General features: G+C 45.1%; 1 protein-coding gene across 1 annotated transcript in view; it reads right to left on the bottom strand.

Annotated features, from left to right (window-relative positions):
* The window catches only part of EDC4 (enhancer of mRNA decapping 4), a 33710-nt gene extending 17778 nt beyond the window's left edge, over nucleotides 1–15932 (bottom strand). The window contains exons 1-13 of the mRNA XM_069868400.1: nucleotides 15785–15932; nucleotides 11533–11689; nucleotides 10331–10442; nucleotides 9119–9218; nucleotides 7917–8113; nucleotides 6799–6939; nucleotides 6218–6322; nucleotides 5284–5393; nucleotides 4672–4755; nucleotides 4025–4120; nucleotides 2892–2994; nucleotides 2245–2425; nucleotides 380–452 (exon numbers count right to left, since the gene is read on the bottom strand). Coding sequence (XP_069724501.1) covers nucleotides 380–452; nucleotides 2245–2425; nucleotides 2892–2994; nucleotides 4025–4120; nucleotides 4672–4755; nucleotides 5284–5393; nucleotides 6218–6322; nucleotides 6799–6939; nucleotides 7917–8113; nucleotides 9119–9218; nucleotides 10331–10442; nucleotides 11533–11689; nucleotides 15785–15863 — 1538 coding nt within the window. The 5' untranslated portion in view covers nucleotides 15864–15932. The remainder of the gene's footprint in view (nucleotides 1–379; nucleotides 453–2244; nucleotides 2426–2891; nucleotides 2995–4024; nucleotides 4121–4671; nucleotides 4756–5283; nucleotides 5394–6217; nucleotides 6323–6798; nucleotides 6940–7916; nucleotides 8114–9118; nucleotides 9219–10330; nucleotides 10443–11532; nucleotides 11690–15784) is intronic.
* Nucleotides 15933–17593: the final 1661 nt, after the last annotated feature.

The raw sequence follows: 17593 nt of genomic DNA, 5'->3' as shown, positions 1-17593 counted from the left end.
CTCTTCATGGAACTGATTCCCTTGGAATACATTTAGTGTTTTCTCTCTGTGACAGAAGAAGCAGATGCTGATCCTCATTCAGCTGTGTCACCCAGTTCTGGTGCCCAGAGCATTTGAGAGATGTTTCCCAGCACTTACACATGAGCACAACTCTTAAGTCACTGCGTACTCATGGTGACAAAAATACTAGCTTGCTATAACACCATGTAGGGCTAATTCCTGGTAAGGCCATACTGAACACAACACAGCTGGAAGTTTCTGTAGGTCCAAGTAGGTTTGGTTTTTTTTATGAGCAAAAGGAACTGGCAAGTTAAATTTCTACAGATCAGTGCAGGAATAGGACAACCAGAGGCCCATGGTAGTTGCCACACATACTCACTTGGTGTGCACACAGAAGAGTTTTATCAGCACGCCTGCTGCTGATTCAACAGCCCCAGCTCCCTGAGCACTTTCTGCAATTAAGACAAAAGTAAAACATTAAGTTGGATGTAAACTGCAAACAAAGCACTAGATAAGTATCATAGCAGATGAACAAGCACAGTACAGCTTTATCGCCTCTCCACTTCAGAGGTGGATTCACCCTGTTAAGGGAAAGTATATTGTACGCTCCCTTTACTTTTCAATGTGAGAGCAATCAAGTTTGCTCTAATCCAGCCAAATAAGTCTCAAGGAAGAGAAGAAAAAAAAAAAGAGGTAAAGAGGAGGAAGCTGAGGTCCAAAGCCAGTGATTTGATCTGGCTGTTGGAAGTGTCTGTGTTCACAGATTTTAAGAAACATACACTGCTTATATTGTACAAACATTCAGGCTAGGGCACAACTATCCTTCCTGGCTGTAAACAACTGGACTAATGAACAGCTCTGCAATAACTACCCATCAGCCAGTGCTGACAATGTTCACCCAACACCTGTATCAATTCTCACTGCTAAGAAAGCTAAGGAGGCCGAGTAGAAAAGATAAACCTAACTCCCCATAAAAAGTATATATTAAGCATTCCTATGTAAATTATCCAAATTATCTGAACACCAACCAGGGAGCTGAAGCTTCAGATGCGGCCTGCTCCTGACTTGCTAAACATACCTGCTATTTTTGCCTCTGCATTTCAGAGCAACACACCGCAAGTATTGACAACATGAATTAACTATTATTATGTACAACAACAGGCACAGGGAAGCACATTATATAGCTGCACTGGTAGTTCACGCAACTTACTAACAGGGAATATGTTGATGATATTCAAAACGTCTTTCCAAATTTTACCAACAGAAAGGTAGGAGAGCAAGAGCAAACCAAACGCTGAAGGGAGGCAGCAACCAAGGAATGCCTACGTGTAACTGTTCTCCACAGGATTCATTATCACGTTCAATACATTAGCAGCCAGAAGACAACATCTTGTGTTTCTCAGAGTTACCTGGTCATTTATGTTGCAGGAAGCTTTTGCACCTTGAGAATGAGCCTTCCAGATGTGATGAAGAAGAATCCCACCCTTTCCCTCACATCTTGGCACAACTCAGGCAGAGTGATTCAGAAGCAACCAATTGGTTTCTCAGAACGCATGCTCACACCTCTGATGTTTAATTACAGTTTACTCAGACAAGCAGTTTCAGAAATATATCCTGCTGTTCTTCCAGGAACCCTTTTGGTCCTGTGAGCCTACGTAAAACTGTGCTGGAGACAGACTCAATCCTACGCTGCCAGAGGAAGCTGCTCCCTGCCTTCTGCTGTGGGCAGGATAGCCGCGTGATTGCGAAAGAATTGCAGCTCATCTTGTACTTGAACCAAAGTATCACTTGCAGTCCCTTCAGCCCGCACAGCCCTGGAATGCTTTCTTTAAGAGCAGAAACACCTCAGCCAAGTTTCTGTGTGGTAAGGGCCAATGGCTACAGTCTGGGTTAGGAGGTTCAGGTTCAATAATACGAATATTTTCTTTAGGAAGGGGTGCAGCCCTGGGACAGGGCATCAGAACAGAGACAGAAGTGTCACATTTGGGGGCCTTTAACTAGGATTAGTTGAAGCCATAGGTGACAATCTGCCATCAGCAACAGTTCTGCTTCAAGCAGCAAGTTGAAGCAGTGACCTCCAGAGGCCCCTTGTAACCAACTCTACCATGTTTCCCTGAAGTACTCTAGCTGCACAGCAGGTATTTCATACAGACTAAGAGAAGAGCCAGTCTTTCATGAGAAAGCCAGAACCAGTCAGGAAAGAAATCCTGATCCCAGAGCAGCCTAATTCTCTTCTTCACCTACCTACACTCAAGCTGTCATTCTCCTCTTCTGCTGGGAGCACTTCAGTGTGCCTTAACCGGCAGCGGCTCACTGCCTGGATGCCAAAGCTTAGGACCGGATGGGTAAGGAGGAACTCGGAGATGGAGCTGAAGTAAGCTTTGCCCTCTTCTTGGTTCTGCATCAGCTCCATCACATACAAGACCTGGAAGAATAAGAAACAGTAAGTCACTGGGCTTTCAGAGCAGACCATGCATACATGTGTGTGGGCTGCAAAGCCTAGCACCTGAGTGAGATCTAGAACAATGGAAGTGACATGATTAATAAAGGCTGGGCCATTTAAATTTGAATCAGAACACCCAAGGGAACTCCCAATAAGCACACTCCTACCTGAGAAAATGTTGATCAGGAACTCAGTCTAACTGTGCCAGACACAAGTGTCTCCAAGTAAGAGTTTTTACTTCAGAATGGGAAATAATCCTCAAAGCGCCTCAAGATTAAACAGCTGGATTATTACTATTTGCCATCTTATGGTGAAATAGTTCAGGGCAGCTTTTGCATTTTTAGCTATTAACGTGCAAATCTTAGACCTAGGCAGCAGAATCAGTCACAGGTCACTTATCCTTCTGTCACCATTACCCACAGAGACAGCAATAGAATGAACCACCTACTTTTCTCTGCACATCGCTCAGTATCAGATATTCAGCGGAGAGGTCCAGGCAAACTTTCAGACTGGGAAGGATACTCATGGAGCTGAAGATATCAGGAGAAAAGCTAGATCCACAAACAAGGGGCAGGGGGTACAGAAAGCAAGGTAGATTAGCAACACCAGAACAACTGCTATGAAACTACAGTAGTCAAAAAGAAAAACCTTAAGGGAGTTTACAGCCATATGACAGTGCAATCACCCACTAGAGCAAAAGCATCATTGCAGATATCAGTGCTGACTTCAGCTAAGAGACCAGCAGGGAGACTACAAAATAGGCTCTAGTTACGGATTCTGAGCATTTAAATGAAAGATCACAGTTCACCATTACTTAACATGTTCCACATTCATAGGAGGACAAGAGTCAACGCCATAGATTTAAAAAGAAAATCCAACAAAACCCTTCCATCCATTTTGGACCTCCTATAGGTTTAGAACTTCTGTATTATAACGTGGAAAAAGCAACACTCGGCCATATGCCATATTCTTCTCATTTAAGAGGGCAATTCAGAAGTGGTCTTACACGTGCATGTGATGAGAGAGGCCACGATCCACCAGCAGAAAAGCAAAACCAAGGAACCTAAGTTGAGTGAAGGGATGGACTAAAGCGGAATTTGAACTTCCGGATGATATGGCTTGGCAAATAAGCCTTGTACAACTGCTTAAGCTCAGTCAACATAGCAGCCTCTCATTACTTAAATCAGAAAAAGCAATAAGAGATCCTAGACTGGTTACAGAATACCTAGTATTTTTACAGAACAAAGCTCTCAAGGAGTGCCATTTGGAATGCCTCCCCTCATGCTGCAGGTCTATGCTCTGCAGACCAAGTGAAGACAACAGGTTTTGGTAACACCAAGTATAAAAAGACCAACCTCCCCTGCCTTTCCAAAGCTTGGCAGTCTGTCACTGCCCCTAGAGCTCTCAACAGATATGTCAGATTCGCAAAGGAGGTGGCTCTAACTGGGGCTAGAGCAGACGCCATTGGAGATCAAAGAGCACCTCTACAAAGTAAGTATTCCTGGAAATCAAGAGCTTTACTACAATCCACCGCTCAAAGTAAATCCAGCCCTTCAGGGGAGGCAGAATATCAGCACCTACCGGACAGTTTGCAGACAGGTCCAAGACACAGTGCACCACATCTTCAGTTCTCTGTTCTGATCTGCTCCTGTGATAAGAAATCTCCAGAAGGGAACCCTGCAAGCACAATAGAATAACCTTCTCTTAGAGAAGATATGGTCCTTTTCAGTGAAACATTCTTATGGAAAGTTCCTCACAAGCTGCTCATAGCCAATTTTGCCCATCTGTGTGTTAAAGTTCTCAGAAAATCTCTGTTCCCGGGGCATATGAGAAACCACTACAGCTCTCTCAGCTCTCAAGAAACCACAACTGACAGAAGAATAAAAATTTAAAAAAACACTAAATCAAAGCAGATACTTTTTAATCAATCACAGTAGAATTTTGGAGGATAACCGGCCAGTTAAAACTGACGATACCACAAACGTAAAAGGACTCAATTTAGAATTTTCATCACTTTCACAGAATTGACACTAGAAATAAGGTCATGGTATACTGTGATGCTTATTTACTTCTCCATCACTAGAAAAATGACCACAAAGAGGACAGGACTTGTTCCTGCCACGACACTAAGTATTACAAGTACAATGCAGCTACAAGGAACTGTCCAAAGGCAGATTTAGAAGGCACTACTAAACTCTGATAATCCAAACACAGGATTGGGGACTTACTCCGGGTCTTGTTTTTTATGGTTATCACAGAAGAGCAGGCAGGAAAGAGGCCTTCCATCATGGGGCTTCCATTCATGAAGACACCTAAGAAAGAAAGAGAAAAGACTGAGTTGTCCAAAAACAGCATTAAGTCAGCAGCCACCAAACGCTATGAAATTGTAGCCATTTACAGGCTAATATAGAATAAGGAAATTGCAGCCCATGCAGCCACAGACTGTGATTTCCCCCTCCAGAAAAACAAAACCTTATTGACATTTGGGTTGGTGTCTTAATAAGGGCACAATACATAAAAGAAGTAAACTTTGAGAAGAACAGCTCAGAAAAAGCTTTCTGCATTTGCAGGGACAGTGCAAAAGAGTTTGACTACATTCTGTGCAAAGCACTGAATTCCTGCTTTCAGACACAACTCTCTGCTTTTTTCCATAAGTTCACCAAACCTTGTACGATATTCAATGATAAAAGCATTCATTGACAAATCACTTAAACATTCATCCTGTATCGTAATAACACCCTGAAAATGACAATGATGGGTAATTACGTGACAAGGAAATTCTCCCAGAGAAAATGCTGCTCTCTGTTCCAAGACCCTTCATTTTCTAATTCTCCAGTTACCTTGGCTCATCTCGCCCTTCAATATAGATCTGCCAGAATTTGACAAAGCCATCATGGCTCGCTGTGGCCAACACAGTTCCATCTGGAGAAAGTGCTCCCTCGCTCAGGTACTACACAGAAGGGGAAAAGAAACACAGAAGAGTCAATTTACAGCTTTTTTATTTCACTGAAAGAGAGAGTACTCTCTTCAAACAGGAATTTGACTAAAGTCTGATAGTGCAGAAGGTCAGAGTGATTTCCAACAGACACCTCATCAGGCAGCTTAACCCATCACAAAGGAAGTGACAAGACTTTTTTTTGTAACAATAATTAACAATCACCTTTTTCAGACAGCAAATATAAGTGCAATGGATTGTGCTGCTACTGTCCCCATTGTAACTCCTGTTATGAATGGAGCTCATTTTGGTTTGGGATCTTCTGGCTTTTCACAATCATTTCCTGTTTCATCTAAGTGATACAATTACTTTGTCATCATACTGTTCAAGAAGTGAAATCGGACTCTTTTCAGTTGCTTCTTTTATATTCAAAATATCAAGGACTGGATACTCAGCTGCAGTCCTGGTCCACAGTACTCACAGATATAACTATACTCATTAGGGGAATTCTATCTAACAAGAAATATAACAAAATAGTTGAAATGCAGACCAGGTTATCAAATAGGCCCTTGGAAATACAGATGACTTCTTTGAAGAGCCATTTTCAAAGCAAGAAACTACACATTCACCTTGGTTCTTTCAATGAAGATTATTTACCAGTCGTGTGCATACATAGCCAGTAGGATGTAGATGATAGTGTGGATAGGTAAGAAACATTTTTTTACATCCAGCTGTCCTAAGAACGGCAGCTCCTGAGACACCCTTATCCAAAGGAAACCTGAGTGATCTGTAGTGATCATCTATAAAATGGCAGTAAAGAAAACAAAACACATTCATACCGTGCTGTGGCCTTTCACTACGATGAAGCCTTCTGTGATGCTAGGCACTTCCACTGGCCAGGAGCTGTTGTTTGTTCGGATAATGTCCAAATCCCACACTTCTGCCTGGAAAACACAGGTTTATGTCTACAACTATTAGCCTGATCCAGTGTAGTATTTCTTATACCCTTAATTTACACCCTGACATACTAGCCTGATGGCAAATACGTGATATGAACCTTCCCATTTCCACCCGATCTGGCCATTAGATGCTTTCCCAGAAACCAGCTGTAGGGAAAGCTCATGGTAGCTATACCTGCTGTTCGACAAGCCTGCTCCCCTGGGAACTGGCTTAGCCTGAGTAGATGAGTCCCCACTTTTTGATGGGGACCAAAAGTCACCATCTTCTTTCCTTCTGAGCCCTGGAGGAAGATCAACATGACCCCTTCTCAGAAGAGAGGAATCCCACGTCTCGCACTATGGGAGCATTCCCAGCAAGGACTAGACAGGAACCTTTATGTCTCAAACCATATCAGCGCTCTCCCTCTTTAGATTCTTTCTCCCTGATAAGAGCCAACATTTCAAAAACAAGGTTTCCTTACCCTGTCCTCGTGCAACAACGCCAGTGTCTGACTTCCCTCTTCACCATTCTCCTCATTATCATCTGGGATGAAAGGACACCAGATTATTCTTCGAGAGGTGTTCAATGGGGTGTTGTCAGGTCGCTTGATGTTAATCAAGATCTCCTCTCTGATCACCATGGTTAAGAAACATAATATTCTGACTGCGTTACTGACACTCAGCAATAACCTTTTCAGGTTTGGTCCTCTGGTGAATACTACTAAACCAAAAGACTTTGGGGATCATCGAGATTCAAAAAGAAATCAGATAAAAGGATGCTGCTGAGAAAGGTGGCAAGCTAGTATTTCTTCACTCACAGAAGAGATTAAGTTTGAAAATTTAAGAGACTCTTAAAATTTTCTCTTGCAGGCTGCAGACAGAGACAGGACAAGCAGACAGGAACACACACACATTGAAATGTGCAATACACTGACTGCTGGACAGACGAGATTATTTTAGACCTTAAATAACTACAGCCACCTTTGTTCCAGCTGCTTTTGAAATTATGGCAGACAATTGAAATTAAAAAGGCACAACCTAACACAACACACCACACCAACTGACGTGCTTTCCTAAAGCACTGAGCAGTCACTCCTAGCAATTAAAAGGAAAAGACTTAGGGCAATGAATCAAACCTTGAAAACAGATTTCAGAATCACCAAAAGAACAGTCATGACAGGTCTGGAAGGAAGCTAGTGAGAAGGAGGGAAGTATTATATCCTGCTCCCCAGAAAAGTAACTAAAGAAAAGAGCAAATGCTGGACAAAAATGAGTACAAAGCTTTGTTACATGGTTGAGGTGACGCTGGTCATGTCTAAGACCAGCCACTGCAGACTGACTCTTCTCACTGACTACTTTTGCCTGGACCTGAAGGAGCACTGAGGTGTCACTCCTAGAATTTCAAGTTACATGCAATGTCATGTAATGATTGTGCTGAACACAGGCACAGTTTGATTTGATTTGATACTCTGGAATCGACAGAACTATTCACATTCCCCCTGCGAACTGCTGTTCTGAAAAGGCTATGAAATAAGTTGCAATTTTGAGGCTGCATTTACATTTAACCACTACACAAAGACCGTATAAGGCGTATTTTGACAAGATATTGAATTTTATCTTTATCCATGGACAGTCGCCAGACAAAAAGGTTGCCAGCCTCATCCAGGCAGGCCAGCTGGTTGGAGTTGAGATGAGCAAAGGCCAGGTCTGCCACACCACCCGTGAATCCTTTCAGCAAGGTCCGCTCAGCAGTGCTGACGCTCAACACTCGCACCATAGCGGAGCCATTACTGGCAGCTGCAGAAAAGAGAGGGAGAAGTCATCACTTATTTGCGTAGTTTCCCAACAGGGCTGCCTTTGTTTTCAGCCATTGGTTTGTCATTTCCAGCACCCAACCTGCCATCAGCTGTCGCTGGCAACACACTGAAAACCCATATCAACATGTATCACATTAACAAGCCCATTCAAGACACAGAATATATGCACATATATATTCACTGCACTTTTCAGCTTCGATGCAGAATGCTGGACGGGCAGCGCCAAGGAGTCCAACTGTCTTGTAAAGGGCATGAGACAATTGTATTCCCAGTATCTTCTGCAATTTCTTGAGCACCACAAATTCTAAGTTGCTCAACTTAAAAAGTCAATAGAAGTTGACTTCTCATGCTTCCCAGGATTATTATCATGAAAGATGCTTTCATTAAAGGCAAGGTCTAAAACAGATGACTAAGTGTTCATCTGTTTCATGTATTTTGTGAAAGAATCTTTCCCTGTTGTTCTGCTTTTCTCTCTCTTCCTACTGCAAAACACACTGCATCTGCATTGCTCTTTGACTCCTCTAAATTTAGCCTTAAACTCAACTCTAAATTTATGCAAGTAAATCCATCACAAACATCTATCTGCTCAAATTACCATGGGGCCGTTTCTCTGCTTAGCTACAGAGAAGCTTGTTCACTGCAGAAATATTTAATTAGAAGAGTAATATGAACATCAGCTCAGAGTTCAGTGAAAGCAACGTGGTCCTTCAACTTTTCTTCCATCCCTACTGAGACCTTCTCTCTCTTATATTCCTAACTTCAGAAAATCTTTCTTTCTCGGTAAAGACTCCCTACGCCACCAACTCTTCTCTCCCCTATAGCTCCAGCTTCATTTACACCCTCCCCACAACAGCACCCCAATTTTGGAATCGCAAGAATGTTTCAATTATTACCAGTTACCTTCCCCTGACACAAACTTTGCCTCTTTTAGAGATACAGGAAGTAAAAGAATACAAATCACATGCAAGACAAGAAGGTATCTCACCTCTAATGGCATAAGCCAGGTAAGAGTTTGAAACAGCTATCAGATTGCCATAGTAGTATTTCTGCTCCCAGTCATACCTAGCAACAGGTTGTATTTTCACCTGCCCAAGAGAAAGAAAACAAAAGATTAAAAATGTCTGGAATTCACTTTTTCCTGGAACAAACCTGCCAAAGATATGATTTCCCCTTGAAAGATCAGTACTGCTTAATAGGAAACTGCTAGAAGCAGTAGTTGATAAAGAGAATTGAACATGGAACTCCAGGTAGCAGAACCCTGAACGTTCAGAGTTCTGGAGGCTGATGAACATTTCATTTCACTGCAAGAAGGAATGCGACTCACTGAATTTGTCACTGCAGAACAACACTCTACCCTGCAACTACAGCAAAGCAGCCTTTAGGTCTTTAATAGAGTGTGTCTGGATTCCAGCTCTTGGAAACTTTTAAAATACAGAAACATTTGCTGCATGGACAATTGCTTTTTACTTTTAATACAACTTTCCAAGGAACTGAGAGTCTCGGTCTTATCAGATAAGCACTATCTCTGTGAGCAAAGAAGTAAGAAACACTATGGAAATTATGGCAGTGATCCTCCCTTTAATTTTTACCTTCAGTATTATCTATAATAAACAATGACAACATGGTACAGTATTCATTTACTATCTCCGTGGTCCCTTATTTCACTGCACATTAAGGAACGAAATTATATAATATGGAAAGGACCAAGACCAGAGTTCTCTCTCCTTTTACTAGCTTTGTTCTAAGCATGTCTTAGTACCGTTTAACAGACACTAATTCTAATCTCAGCACATCAGTTCTTCTGCATCTCTGGTCTGCTGCGTGAGCCCTCAGCAGGACTGAGGCCAGTAAACTATCAAGAGCAATCCTCACTCCATGGTGAAGACCTTCCAGCAAAGAAACAATAAGCAGCAGAGTCTTGTCTGTGAAGGAAGGGCACCTTCCCAAGAACTACAGTTTAGATATGGACTTATTCCAGAAAATTAGAGGATAATGGGACCAGACTCTGAAATAACAGTAACAAACAGCTTCAAGATACTGCTCCAATTTTTTTGCCCTTGTTAAGCTCTTTGACAAATTTCTACCTAATTATAAGCTCCTATAACACAGGAAAGCAGACAGTACTTTCTGTTTAAAATATTCAAGCACAAGCTGATGTGACTAAAGAGACAGAACCACGCTTTCTCTCACTCCTTACCTTGTTACTCCCTCTGGCTTTACTGGTGATGCTGGAATCACTACTGGCCACTATCTCCACATCTTTTGCTGAAATCACTATACAGGTGGAGCTGTCATCACCAGAAAGGCAGCTTTTAAGAAATGCAAAGAGAAAAAATATCAGACAGGACTTATAGAAAGAGAACAGAGGGCAGATATTTGCTATCCATAATTCTAACATCAATGTAGAAGGAGTATCTGTGTGTGTAGGAGGTTTGAACTGAGCAACTGAAAACAGAAACTGCTTTCAATTAAGTGTCTCTCTTCCCCATGTCGCAGGTTTGACAGCCAAACATCTGGTTTGTTCAGCTAAAACCCCTCTAGTCTATTTGTCTTGAGCACAGACCTACATCTGGTTAAAGCAGCCTTGACTACTACCCGACTGTGGAAGGTGCAAAGAGACCAAAGCCAACCAGCGGAATCTCATCAATAACAGTGTGCGCTGCTCCTGGTTCTCGAGGCATCCTCTCTCAAAGCTATGACCAGAGAACCCAAACAAAAGCTATTTACATGCACTCTTATGTTAAAAGTCAGCACACAAAGCCAAGTATTACACTAATTAGACTGATGTGGATTTGTAGTTGTGGGTCTGCATTATTACATCCATGACAAATCAGTAGTATTCTATATGCATACGTTCTCTTGCTGATAAACAGTAAAAGCAGATGCACTGTCCAAAACACACTGATGTAGAGACACAACTCAAAGAGTTAGGTAGAAATCTAGCTCTGGGCCATTTGTCCTGTTTAAAGTTACGTGGAGAGAAATACTTTGACAAGTGCAAAGTCTACCACACTGGAAAATGTTTTTTTTTCTCTCGGGTAACTTGGGTCCCTGTAAGATTCCAGCTAGAAGCCTACTTGAGAACACTAAATTTCACCCACGTCCTTGCTAATTTACATTGACCCTGACTTGCAATATCCACCATGCGGCCAGTCCTGTTCCCCTTTCCCTAAAAAGACCTGCTGATACTCTTCAGTTCCTGAGCAGCAGGGATAGCAGGCACCACACATCAACTTCCCAAAAGCTACAAAAGCTCTGACCCACATCATGGACTCACAACTGCCACCTGAACTCAACGTAAAACCCACTGTCAGATTCTCAGCATGCTTGTCCAGGCTCGTCAGAACTGATTTTTAACCATTTTTTATTCACTCTCAGCCTTGCTTTGGCAAAACTTACATGACTTGCTTCTCCTGCAGGGCTCCCAGAGAAATGCTGCGATGCACTGGCTTAGCCAAAGCAGGTCCATCTCCGGCCACGATGGGATCAGGCACTAGCAGTCCATTCAGGTCACCGTTATAGGAATTTGACTGTCTCTGGTTCTCATTCACTGAACCTACGGAAAAGCATGACCAACTGTGCAGAGCATCCATTTAAGAGAAATAGCACCACATGAAGCAACACTGCCTCCAGATGGCTTTTGTCAGGTTCTACTGGTCTATCTGGTAGAGTAAATTGAATTGATTGGGAAAAGTATTCTTCTCCAATAGCCACGTGCAAGAGATCATCCTATATAAGGAACTTATCTTCACACAAACAAGTGAAGTTGCAACTCTTCTCTCACCAAAGCAATCCCAGTGGATCAGAACACAACCAAAGAACAGCTACAAGGAACTCACCAGGTTCAAACGGTCTTGGATAAGACAGACTAAAGCTGGCAATTCAGATTTACTGAATCAAGTGCCAGACCAAATAGTTCTTGAAAGGTCAGTTCTAACCCTCCTGCCTGCAGAGAGATCTCTGAAGCCCAACAACACAGTGATTAGCTACAAAGTTTGGGGTCAGCTGGAAAGAATACATTTGTTACTTTCCAAAACTGGCTTCTGAATGGGAGACTGGACCTCAAAGCCCAGGTGTTTGAGTAATTCAGCTATGAAAATCCACAGCTGTGCCTATGGACTCCCCTATTTTTCCCTTGGTTGACGACTCACACAGAAGTTTAGTGTAAAGTAATCACTTGTTCAGCGTTTCAGCTCTGCTTTGAAGAGGGTGTGTGCCCTGACTTGACCTACACTTGGCCTGCCATTGCCTGGTGGCCTCCATGTCTTCTGAAGGCTTTTAGAAGGGGATGGGGGGTGAAGGAGGACTCTTCTCTATTTCACTAACAAGGTGAATAGTTGACAAACCCCATTAGAGGACAAATCCAGTGCCTCTGCACTCACACATCAACAGACCAAAGTCAAAGCCTTCTATCTCAGCAAAATCCTTGCTGGAAATTTTCATTGGTTTTTAAAACAGAGATTTTTGTAGACTGTTGCCAGGTAACAACTGCAGCTGAGCTCCTGCAAAATGGCTGCTCCCAGGACCAGGAGCTCCACCGTTGGAACAGGTAACAAATCTAAACCTTTGAAAGAAAAGCAAGCTTTCCATTACCAAACATGCTTTAACGTATCAGGATGAGGGCTGCTGCCTACAGAACTAGCTGTGACTATTATTCATTTTCCAGAAGAATACTTAAAACTTGCATGTTTATGAACAGAGCCATTAAAACAGCAGCTACGCTACAAACACAAAAGGCCTGTGCAGCGATGGGGTATCCCGATGCACAGACCATCTGGATGCTCCCCTCGCTTTACCTGCACTCTGTGAAGAAAAGAGCAGTAGCACTCACACAGCCCCAGGAATCTTCAGGCCAGGGAACGCAATCCTGTAACCACTTAACACATTTGTGCTGTGCTTGCTGATGAGGGATTAAGATGCACCTTTTATCGCTATCGCATACAGTGGGTGCTTGGCCAGCAACTTTCATCGACTGCAATTTACCCTTTGTGACCAAAAGCAGGAAAATATTCACTACAGGAAAAGCGGCCCAGGCTGCCAGAGAAAGATGATACAGTCTTTGCTCTATTTTCAGCAACAGGAATGCCTCACGTAAGTATCTCTGCTCTTTTATGGCCAGCAGGACAGTGACGTTCACTCCAGGGTAAAGAGAGGGAAGAAACGGTCCCCAGAGGCTGACAGGCACAACAACAAAACACTGAAGTTCGGGAATGGGCTTAGCCCATTGCTGTCTTAGCGGAAGCCAGACAAACACAGGTGCTGCCTGTACACGGTCCTGAAGGCATAAAAGAAGGGAAGAGGCTGAATGTTTAGTACATGCATGAACAGAAACAAAACGTCAACCTAGACTAATGCATTTAGGCCTTGAAAGGGAAAGAAGTGCAGTCATGTTCGTTACCTTTTCAAAGAGCATGAAAGCGTGAACAATCAGAGCTGAGATACTGAACTCTCCCTGCTCCCACCATCCCCTGCACCAGGGGCTGCTACTGTGTACTGAACAGAACACTTCGCTGATAAATATCAGACAAGCAGGGTGAGCCAAGGAAAACACCTTGTTTTCAGCAGACGTTTCGGCACGGATCACCCACAGCTCCAGCAGGGACTCTCCTCTGTAGCACCTGTCCCTGTGCCCTAGCTGGGAGGTCCATGGTTTGATCACACAGCTACCCCTTGGTGCAGGCACAGCAACTAATCAGGGCAGGAGCTTCTGAAGCAACGGGTGATGCTCGCCATAAGTGGGAGAAAACTGGGGCAAGAGAGACTTTGGTGGTGGATCACATTTTCACCAACACTGAAACCAGCAGAACTAAAAGGAGTGTTAGGACAGTTGTAAACTCTTTAGAGCAGGGAGTGTTTCTTGACACCTGCCTGGACAGCACCTAGAACAACATTACACTGCTCATCGCTATATGTATGTAGTGCAACAAAACTTTGAGTGGTAACAGCCTTGGAAAGAAGCTACACTAGCTTCCACCAGATATTAAAATCTGGTGAAACCCAGTAAGTGAAACCCAGGGTACAACAGAAAGTACAACTAGAGAGAAGCTCAACTACAGCAGCTTTAGGCCAGCCAAGACTAGCCCTGAACATGGAATTTATGAAGCCGCTTCTATTCTCTTTCAAAAGCCTTGAAAGATCCCTCAGTTTTTCTTTCTTGTGACATCCTAACAAGATTTTCAGAGGCCTGCAGTTTACAAACAAGTACTCTTACGCCTAGTTCTTCTGGGTCTGTTTGCTACTACACAGGCAGTAATACCTGCCAAGAACAACCACAGGTTCCTTACTTCTTGAATTACTGTCCATTTTCTCCTTTTTTTTTCCACTCAGCTGCCTTCTCATGTAGTAGAGTTGACAGAGAAGATATAAAGAGAATGACTAGGAAGGAAGGAAGGAAAATAAAAATAAGCCATGCTCAGTAAACTCCTGTGCTTCAACCAGGAAGAGATGCTGTTTCAGAGGAAAGCCCTGACACCTTGGGAGAAACAATTCCAACCATTTCCCAACCACAATGCAACCTCTCAGTTCAGAAATCACTTGTGAAACAAGTGTTCTTCATCCCTGCATAGAGTTCAGCTTTCAGTCTTTCAAGCACAGAGTGCTGTACTGTGAAGGAAAAATGCACTTTCTTATAAGAATTATAACCCAGGAGCACCCAAACACTCCAGGAACAAGGGCAGTAAAACTAAGGAAGCTGGTCCTGTAGGTTTGCTTCATCACTCCTCGTGCCTCTATACCTCTCCCAAAACAATCCTGCATCCAGCTTCTCATCCTTTAGCTAAGTAAAAGGTGGCACGTGTGGCACTTCCTTTGGAGGTAGCACATTTGTACTGACTCTCAGAACAGTCAAAAGCTATGTTAACCCTACCTTTTCCTCAATAGGCATGCAACATGGGTATAGATTCTACCCTCTATGCAAAAGCTGAGTTTATTTTGCATAGCATTCACGGTCTCAGCCTCCTTCAGATCATTACATCACCAGGTTTGATGGACACACAACGGTAGGTTCAAAAAGCCGTAGGGAGAGTTGATAGAGGGGCTACACCCACAGCAGAGTGGGAACACGTTTTGCACAGCTGACCCCTGACCTGTTGCTGTTCATCACAGGTATATCCACAGGCAGGAGGATGTTCACTGAATTCTGAGTGGAGAAACATAACAGCTCAAAGCAAAGGGAGAGAACTCAAAACCACTTCAAGAGAGGTACTTGTGATCCCATTTCACGTTCAAACAGGAAGAGGAACAAAAACTTTATGGGAAAAGTGAGTATGGCACCAGCCTCGGCGAGCCTCTTCCACTAAGCCCAGCAAAACAGCTGGGACAAACACGTGGTGCTCTTAGCAGAGGAGGGAGCCTTGGGCTGAGAACGTCAGGAATGTTTTATTCCCAGCAGCAACGCCTCTGGGATGGGACGAGCCTGGAGCCCGGCAGCAGGGGCGAGCTTTGGGGGCTGATTTCTACGGGGGGCTCAGCTTTGGAGGGGGCTCAGCTTCTGGGCCGAGCTGCTCCCGCTCTGCTCAGCCCGAGCCTCTCTCCCCGAAGCGAGGGTCCCTCCCGCCGGGCCGCCCCGGGCTGACGGCTCAGAGCGGCGGGGCCCAGCGGCGGGCGACGCCTCCAGCACAGCCGGCGGCCCCGCCCCGCGCCGCCCGCTCACCTCCCGGCCGGTCCAGCTTGAGGATGTCCCGCAGGTGCTGGGTCGCGTCCTCGATGTCGATGCTGGAGGAGGAGGCCATGGGGCCCGGCCCGCTTCCCGCCGCCTCCGCCGCGCTGACCCGACCCGGCCCGGCCCGAGCTTCCGCCTCCGGCCCGGACTGTGCGCCGAGCGGAAACCTCGCCGCGACAGAGCGTTCCGGGAGGAAAAGGCCCCCGAGGCACAGCGTTCCGGGCGGAAACGGCCCCCGAGGCACAGCGTTCCGGATCCCCAGCCCGGCGTCGCGGCCCCTCAGCACAGACACGGGCTTTAAGGAAGATGGGGGGGCCCTTTAGCAGGATCTGCGGCGATCGAGTCATCGTAGAATCACAGAATCGCTTGGTTGGAAAAGAGGAGGCTGAGGGGAGACCTCATTGATCTCTACAACTACCTGAAAGGAGGTTGTGGAGAGGAGGGTGCTGGCCTCTTCTCCCAAGTGACAGGGTACAGGACGAGAGGGAATGGCCTCAAGCTCCGCCAGGGGAGGTTCAGGCTGGACATTAGGAAAAAATTCTTCACAGAAAGGGTCATTGGGCACTGGCAGAGGCTGCCCAGGGAGGTGGTTGTGTCACCTTCCCTGGAGGTGTTTGAGGCACGGGTGGACGAGGTGCTAAGGGGCATGGGTTAGTGTTTGATAGGAATGGTTGGACTCGATGATCTGGTGGGTCTCTTCCAACCTGGTTATTCTATGATTCTATGACCTGTGAGATGATGGACTCCAAGCGCCCCCATCTGCTGCTGAACCCCAGCCCCGAGCACCTCGTCCACGTTTCAAGGGATGGTGGGCAAGGGGTGATGGTTTTAAACTGAAAGAGGGGAGATATAGATTAGATGCTGGGAAGAAATGTTTACTGTGAGAGTGGGGAGGTGGCCCAGTTGCCCAGGGAAGCTGTGGCTGCCCCATCCCTGGAGGTGTCCAAGGGCAGGTTGGATGGGGCTCAGGCAGCCTGGGCTGTGGGAGGTGTCTCTGCCCAAAACTGGATGGGCTTTGAGATCCCTCCCAACGCAAACCATTCCATGATTCTAGGTCCCACTCGTGAAGGGTTTAAACAGGTTGCTTGGAGGGGAAAATAACCTCCAGGAACAGCTCCTGGCACAGGAGATGAGCACGGGGCTTGGCCCAGCGCTGGCAATACAGGAGCTGAGGCAGCGAACCTGGGCAGCACCAGGCAGTGCCAGTTCAGACCTGCTGGGGTTGGGTTCCTCCGGACACAGGAGTCAATGGCTGCGTGGAGAAAGGCAGAGAAAGAGCCTCAGAGGGATCCACATGATGAGATCCAGGAGATAACTGCTTTGAGCTTTCAATGGCCTAGAAGAATCTTATTTTACACAGCTTTTACACCTGCCAGGTATGAATTCCTTGAACCTGACTCTTAAACTAACTCTTGGTTTTGCGAGCTCATTGTTCCAAGAACCACCCTGGCCCTGTGGACAAGACCCTTCTGGAGGGCAAGGTTCCCAACTCAGACCTGTTCCAAGATACTCTCCTCTGCCACGCCAGTCACATCCAGAGCTACAACCTAAGGAACCTTGCTCTGCTGTGACCATACAAAAAGCCTCTTTCTACTAAGAGAGGTCATCTCTTCGTATGACTACCTTTGAGTACAACTTTCACAGCACAGAAGCAGTGATGGAAGAACAATCCTGCACCTGAAACAGGGACTATACGAGAACAATGCGGTACCAAAGGGGAGGACCCTAACATCGGCCTCCAAAAAATGCCAAAGCAGCCAGATTTGAGAAACAATCAGCTGAACCACAGCCCATCCCAGG

Source organism: Phaenicophaeus curvirostris, chromosome 14 (assembly GCF_032191515.1).
Source record: "Phaenicophaeus curvirostris isolate KB17595 chromosome 14, BPBGC_Pcur_1.0, whole genome shotgun sequence".
NCBI classification, from domain to species: Eukaryota; Metazoa; Chordata; class Aves; order Cuculiformes; family Cuculidae; genus Phaenicophaeus; species Phaenicophaeus curvirostris.
Note: the sequence above shows the minus strand (reverse complement) of the source record. Positions and strands in the feature narration are given on the sequence as shown.